This window comes from Lepidothrix coronata, unplaced genomic scaffold (assembly GCF_001604755.1).
Source record: "Lepidothrix coronata isolate B3197 unplaced genomic scaffold, Lepidothrix_coronata-1.0 Scaffold16, whole genome shotgun sequence".
Taxonomy (NCBI): domain Eukaryota; kingdom Metazoa; phylum Chordata; class Aves; order Passeriformes; family Pipridae; genus Lepidothrix; species Lepidothrix coronata.
Genome location: NW_016690196.1, coordinates 7,663,059 through 7,670,914, shown reverse-complemented (window position 1 = coordinate 7,670,914; position 7,856 = coordinate 7,663,059). Strand labels below are relative to the sequence as shown.

Here is a 7,856-nt window from a genome sequence, read left to right as displayed (position 1 = left end):
AAGAGATAGTGTAGACTGCGTATCTTGTTAAGTATTAGAAAAGTAGAATTGGTTTATTACTAACTATGTCTGGAAAATTCATGGTCAGGATCGTCACAGAATAATGCTGTGATAGCCATTTCAAGGACTGCAACCTGTATTTTATAGCTAAAATGAAATGCAGACAAAATTGTATATAATCTGGTTCTCTATTTTAATTTTAAAAAATCCGTGTTAAGTAGTTGGAATTGTTCTACTTCTGTAGCTGTTCCCACACAGCTAAACTTGACAGAGAACATACTGGTGGTGTCTGTCAGATATTCCAGACACAAATATTTCTAGTGTAATTTTGCTTAATCTAGATAGTGTAACAAGAACAAGTAAGCCCTGAGAAAGCCCAAGTGAAAAATATGGATCAAATATATTTTTCTGTCCTAAAGTTTCCTCAAGGCTCAAAGAAAATAATGTGTGTATCATGCAGAATCCAGGAATTTAAATTTGCATCTAGAAGATTTTAAATTTTGTTATGTTCTGTTATCTTCTGTTGTCATCATATGTCACTGAAACACAAGCTAAAAGTTGTATATGTGAAAGAATGTGAAAAATCAAAGTTTTTCTTTTTTAAGGTTTAACACCATTTTATTTGACATTAATTGTATTATTTCCTTTTTAAGTAATACAATAGAAATATCAAAGACTACAATCAGTGAATTTATTTGGAAAACTTTACTTTAAGACTATCAACAAATAGCCAAGGCAAACTGAATTTACAGAAAGCAGAGAAAAAAATCAGTAAGCCAAGACTGAAATGAAATTTCTAGTATAATGACAAATAGCCACCAAAACAAAGCAGTAGAAGAATTACACATATAATTTGTGACCTGTGTCATATATTCCATTTCTGTTCTGGTATGAAGAACAGTTTACTTGATGTCACACAGAAGAGCCACTCCTCTCAATATCCAATGGTCTGGAGACTTCACTGTCTTTAAATAGACCTCTGTAATATAGTTCAAATCTGTCCTCATGGGCTTTTTGTAAAGAGGACAAACATAGAGCCTGGGATCCCTAGGTTTGGTTGAATCAACAGCAAACATATGCAGCACAGGCAGCTGGACAAAAAGAACCTTTGGTGTAGATTCAACGAGAATGCTTCTTCGTTTCTCCCAGCCTGCACCTTCCAAGTAGAGCCCATAGATGTATACTCCTTCCTGTGTGAAGGGTAAGCAGATACACCACATGAAATAAAACATCTGTTTTCTAAAATGAGGTATTGTCTTAAACCATTAAAAGGAATATATACTTTATAGTAAAAAAAATCTAACATTGAATCTTTTCTAACTATTTAATCTTAAACTATAATATCATCCTTTTTCAGAAAATAATGCTGCTGAAATGGATGGCAATAAAAGTTGTTTAATAAAGTCTATATCCTACAAAATTTCATCTAAAGCTTACTATAAAGAAAAAAAAAAAAGTGGTACAATTAGATAGTTGTTTTAAAAAAATATTTTTCTAGCTTAAGAAAATAAAATCTTCATACTTAGTATTTGTCTTCTCTGCAAAAACAGCAAGGTGAAGGCAAGAGCAACTTTGCCCTCTATCAATCCAAAATGACTCAATGATGCATAATAGAAACTAAATACCAAAATTAATATTGAAACATTTCTCATGGCATACATACAGGAGGAGGTGCTGTGATTTCTTCTCTGGTTTGCTTTAGCACCTCATTATGTACTGCAACTTTATCTAAAGCCCAGTCTTTATGTGCTCGCGTTGCCTCTTGTTTCATTGCTGTCAGGAATCCTTGAGAAATTAAGCCAGAGATTTAGTATTTATCTCACATGACCAAAAAAAAAATTATCTTATTTGGTTACAAGCATGTTTCTGCACTGAACTTATAGTCAGAGTTCTATTGAAAAAAAGCACCCTGGTTAAGATAGAAATATTGCTTTGGGACCAAAATAGGAACAAATGACAAAAGTGGTATAGATAGAATGCATTACACTGAGAAAAAGATTTTTAAATGGTACATACTTTTGTGGGTTTTTTTTCCCTTTTTTTAAATTAAATTAGTCTTTAGAGGTAAAGGGCTGAATAGTTTAAGCACAAGATGACAAAAAAATGAGCAGCAAAGAGGTTTGGATGTGTTATAAAAGAAAAAGCTACAAAAATAGAAACCCTAGTAGCAAATACCTGGTTGTTTCTATATGTGTCAGAAGATGTCAATGGAGTCACTAAAAACTCAGTAGCTGCTATTTTATGCTACCAGATGAAGAACTACTTGGAATTGTCGTAAAGAGGTAGAGATAAAGAAAGAGAAGTTAAAATAGAGAACTGCACACTTTAGAGTGAATTTCCTGGTGAGCAGTATTATGATTACAATAACTATATTTACTTCAACCCTACCCATAGCACACCTTTTGCACTTAGCAGACCTCTCTCCAGCTGCAGGACTACTCTTTTTTTTGAACACAGATGTTGAAGCAATAGTAATATTAGAGACTCTCCGTGTCTCAGGTTTGTTGGGTATTAGGCTAAATGTTTCCTTTGGTCAAAAGAATTTGGTCCATTATCTTACAGCATGAGTGCTGCTCTCGAATCACCAGAGATCAGTGTGCTTACCAGCTGTGCCATTTATGATACAAATGGAGTGATGTTTTGAGTGGCATCTCAATACCATCTTTTAATGATAATTTGGATGTGCTCCAGGCACCTCAACTGTTTATGAGAGTGACTCTAAAAAAAACTTTGATATTAGTACTTTCTACAGTCCCGGTCACAGGAAGCCCGGTAGGAACAAAAGCATCACAAGGCAAAGGTAACTCATAAAATATTCAAGAATTTCAGAGTTTAATCCTAATTAAAAAACCAACTCATAGCTGTTACACAGAAGTTTCTCACAAGAATTTTGTTTAGACAGTTGTGTAGGATAAATGAGATTCTTCTATGAATACACACCTAATAAAGTAATCGGGTTTTTTACTCATGGAGATGGTTAAAATTTATTTTTCTTCCTCCTTCCTCTAAATGATAAATATATCAGGCTATAACAGATAATGACAGATAATGTTTACTTGTACTTTGCAGCATATCTTTGATGAATTTGAACAACCTATTCATGAAATAACCTGTGAAATGGGAACATTGAAAACTACATTTTGATGATTCCCTGTGAAAGATAGGGTATAAATCTGGTACTGTTGCACATTCATAGAATCACAGAACAGTCCACGTTGAGAGACCACCTGGTCCAACCTTTCACGAGAAAGGGAGACTAGATAAGATTATCTAGCACTCTGTCCAATTACATCTTGAGAACCTTCAGCAATGGGGATTCGACCATGTCCCTGATGAGGTTGTTTGTTGTTCCTGTGCTCTTACTGTACTGTAAAAAGTCATTTTGTTTCTACTGTAACATCTTGTTCTAGATTAAAGCTCTTGCAATTTACAGTTTGGAATAAGTTAAACAGTTTGAACCACAAATAATATTTTCTTTAAAAGCTGGAAAATTATCACAGAATCAAAGAGTCACTGAATATTCTGAGTTGGAAGGGACCCACAAGGATCATCAAGTCCAACTCCTTATCATTAAGTATACTTTCTTTAGAAGCTGTATATCATGATATAATGTCAACAAGATAAATTATTTTATTTATTAACTACATGTTTTCCTTCTTGTAATATAAAACCTGCATTTGTGGGTCTGATTAAAATACCATAGAATCACATAGCATGGTTTGGGTTGAAAGGCACCTTAAAGATCATCAAGTTCCAACTCCTCTGCCAAGGGCAGAGCCACAAAAAAACCCCAAAACAAACAGATAAAACCCAACCCCCCCCCCAAAAAAAAACAAAACCACAAACAAACAAAACACAAATAACCAAAAAACCCAAACAAACAAAATCCAGAATTCCTCTAGACCAGGTCCCATCCAACCTGACCTTGAATACTGCCAGGAATGGGGCATCCACGCTTCTCTGGGCAACCCGTTTCAGTGTCTCACCCCATCACAGTAAAGAATTTTGTCATATCTATTCTAAACTTACCATTTTTCAGTTTAAATCAGTTCCCCCTTGTCCTATCACTAAATGTAGTTGTGGAAAGTCCCTTTCCATCTCTCCTGTAGCCCCATTTAGGTACTGGAAGGTGCTATAAAGGTTGCCCCCAGAGCCTTCTCCTCCAGGCTGAACGGCCCCAACTCTCTTAGCCTCCAGCCCTCCAGTCATCTTTGTGGCCCTCCTCTGGACTTGCTCCAACAGGTCCACATCCTTTCTATGCTGGGGCCCCTGCAGCTGGATGCAGCACTCTAGGTGGGGATTCACAAGAGTGGAGTAGAGGAGCAGAATCACCTCCCTTGATCTGCTGGCCATGTTTATTTTGATGCAGCCCAGGACATGGTTGGCCTTCTGGGCTACAAGTGCACATTGCCAAGTCATGCTGAACTCATCAACTAACACCCCCAAGTCCATTTCCTCAGGGTTGGTCTCAATACCTTTCTCCACCCAGCCTGTACTTGTGCTTGTGCTTGCCCCAACATTGCACTTGGCCTTGTTAACCTCACAGTGTTCACACAGGCCCACCTCTCCAGCCTGTCCAGGTTCCTCTGACTGGCATCCCTTCTCTCCAGCATGTCAGCTGCATCACAGAGCTTGGTGTTGTCAGCAAACTTGCTGAGGATGCACTCAATCTCATGTCCATGTTGCTGACAAAGATGTTAGCACCAGTCCCAGTTCCAACCCCAGAGGAATGCCACTGTCACTGCTCTCCACTTGGAGACCACTTGTACAAGCATTCTGTCTCTGACACTAGACAAAGGCAGATGCTTACATCAGGCAAAATGACACATAAATCCTTTCCCTTCTATGTTCTTCCAGATTCTGGCAATCTGGAGTTTAGGGACCTCACAACTCAAAGGTCAAGTTTGGGCAATCATGTTTATGGCTACCATTGGACCTGTTTCCTGAAACTTTATCTAATCTCATTTCTGAACCCATTTGTCTTTTGGCTTCTATGACATATTCTGGCAGCAATGAAAATATCTTTTCTACATGTAATATTAAATGAAATATGTAGTATAATCATTAAATTATTATTACATACATTACTATTCAAGTCCTTTCAGTACCCTTACCTTGTGGATTAAAGAATCCAGTTATCCAAAACACATTTGGTCTTCCTTGAAATATCCAAGTAGACAATTGAGCATTTCTTTCCAAAAGTTCAGTAAACCAGAAGCCAAGTGTGGAAGAATCCCAAGATACTCTTTTCCATACTTGAGGAATTCGAGCATCATACATGTTGTCAAGTGCATCTCTTAAATTCTAAAGCAATGAAATAATAATATCCAAAGTAAAGCAATCAAGGTAATGGTTTAAAACACAATATTCCATATGTAGTAAACATGCTTTACTTGCCTCACTCATAACAATAGTTCCTTCTATGGCTAATTTCAGATCATTCAAACTGTTGCGGACGATGGTGATCACTTTCTGCATGCGGTCAATTTCTTGACGTAGAAAAATATTCATAGAGTTAAGGTGCCCCATTTTAACTAAACGAGCTTTGACCTAAAATATAAAAGCACAGAAGGAATTTAGTTAAGTCTAAATTGTTGAAATGCTGTTGTCGTATACAACATCCTAACTTTCAGTGTGTTCAGAAAAATAAATATTAGATCTGTATATTATTCAATTAAAATTTATCCCCTTAAAACTGTTGCAGTTTTTTTTTTTTTGTCCAATACTACCCAATTACACATGATTTTGCTAGAACACGACTTCACCCAGAAGGCCCAGGGGACTGCTGCACAAAAAGCAAAGACTGATTTTTTCCTGTGTTTTCACAAGTAGATTTGGAAGTCCAAGCATAGTATCCATGACATATCTGCATGACCAATTGTTAGATGCCTTGATTTTAAATAGCAAAGCCTCATACCAATTCATACTGACAGAAATAATATTGTTGGTTCCTTACTTGAATCTGCTACTAGCTATATGACCTTTCGTTACAGTTCAGTGTTTCTTTTTTGGAATGTCTTATGTGAAAACTCAGCAGAGAGAACAGTAAGACAAAACTAAAATTAGCTTGCCTCATGAGGTATGTAATCTGGAGGAAGTTTCTCTAGCATGTCTTCAGCTAAACGATAAACAACTGATTCACGAGTTTCTCCAGATCCTGCACCACTTTCTTTAGGTTGAATGTTGGTAATAGTATCTAAAACATCAGCTGATGTATTTCTTTGGTATCTGAGAGGATAAGAAATATGTTATAAATTACATAGGATTTTTTAATAGTTAGTCATAACTTTGTAGAACACACAACCTGCAACTTGAGAAAAAACATAGAGTGTCATAAAGTCAAATCAAAACTTGCACAAAATTGTTTTCCTTGGCATTCTGCAACAAGTTTAACACACTAATCATGAACAATGTTTGATTTTCCATGGCTGTGAATGGTATGAGCTTCCCTCTACACACCCTGTTATACAGTTGATGTTTTTCTAATTGAGGGATAAGAAGGAGATCTGCAAACTAAGATTGTGAGGTGGCAGAAAAACCTATCGCAACATTTCTAGAGATTCTGAGGGAAGGGAAGAAAATGGCATGTTTCTGATAAGAACTTCTAAATAGCTATTTGTTGGGAAGAAGCGACAAAAATTTCATAAAAAGAAACAATATTTCCCTCAGCTACTTCTTAAAAGTGAAATACAGAAGAAGGAAAAGGTGGAGGTATAACTCTGCAAGCTGCCCCTTTATTAATTAGTAAATTCATTCTGCTTTGAAGTATTTCCAGATTAATGATAAGAGTTGCTAGATTTACAGCACTGCAGGTTGAAACGTTGTGTTCCATAATGAAGCTTGGGCAGCGCTAATGTAAATTTATGTTCTGATTCAGTACCAAAAAAGTGAACTAAATTTGTGTAGCATTGGATGATAAAAAATAGTAGATCACGTCAATCCTTCAATACAAGCAGAATTATAGGAGTATTTTTGTTACAGTGCTATCCAGTGGTGTAGACCTATGAGAGGCAATAAGAAAGAAAACAGATACTGGAGTACTAGCAATACCTACTTTTACCTTATGGAATCAGGTACACAAGGAACATACATCCTGAGTCTGGCGTAGGACATAAATTTACACTGATTCAAAGCATAGTTTTGCATGTCAGTTTTACTTTTCAGCTTTCATACAACACCCATTCCTTCTATTACTTTGTCATACCTAATTACATAAGACATGAAACCAAGGGTAGAACATGTGAACTTCTAAAGCATCTAAGCTTTGGAGATAGTATCACAAAACTAAAGAAGCTACATACCACAGTAGTTAAACTAAATTTTTTTGTGAATGCAATTATAAAAACTATAAATCAGAAATGCAGAAGAAATACTACTGGGAGTTTGCTTCTCAGAGAGTATAATTTCCGCTTCTAAATGTAGGAATGGTAGGGCTTTAGCGATTTTTAACAACCCTTGACTTTAGACTCAAAACTCTCAATCTTTTTTTCAATTTATGGCCCCATTTAAAGAATGAAAGATTTATTCAAGACCACATATGAGCGGCAAAGATAAAATAAAATTTCTCTTGGACTCGTGACTTCATCGTTAATTTGGATGACATACTGGTGGCTGTAACCTTTGTCTGTGTCTTGCTTATTTAACAAGTAGTGATAAGAGAGATGTGCACCTTCCTCTTCACACTGTGAGTACTGTTCTTCCAATACTTCTATTGGACTATTTTATGTAGAAGGAATAGGTTCCCCAATTATTACATCAATTAAATTAGAATATATTACAGAATTATAAAAACAGTCTTTCCCTGAGTCTAAACAAAAATAGAAACAATTTTAAAAAGAAAAACTTTAGGGAAAAGG

At 36.0% G+C, this 7,856-nt stretch overlaps 1 protein-coding gene across 3 annotated transcripts in view; it reads right to left on the bottom strand.

The window, feature by feature from the left end:
- Positions 1 to 600: 600 nt before the first annotated feature.
- DNAH8 (dynein axonemal heavy chain 8) overlaps positions 601 to 7,856 on the bottom strand; it is a 129,014-nt gene continuing 121,758 nt past the window's right edge. Inside the window, exons 88-92 of one of the 3 annotated variants that reach the window (XM_017806688.1) lie at positions 6,072 to 6,228; positions 5,398 to 5,550; positions 5,115 to 5,304; positions 1,664 to 1,785; positions 601 to 1,190 (exon numbers count right to left, since the gene is read on the bottom strand). In XM_017806688.1, the coding sequence (XP_017662177.1) occupies positions 903 to 1,190; positions 1,664 to 1,785; positions 5,115 to 5,304; positions 5,398 to 5,550; positions 6,072 to 6,228 (910 nt within the window). In that variant the 3' untranslated portion in view covers positions 601 to 902. The remainder of the gene's footprint in view (positions 1,191 to 1,663; positions 1,786 to 5,114; positions 5,305 to 5,397; positions 5,551 to 6,071; positions 6,229 to 7,856) is intronic. The other 2 variants (XM_017806687.1, XM_017806686.1) reach the window with 2 other exon arrangements.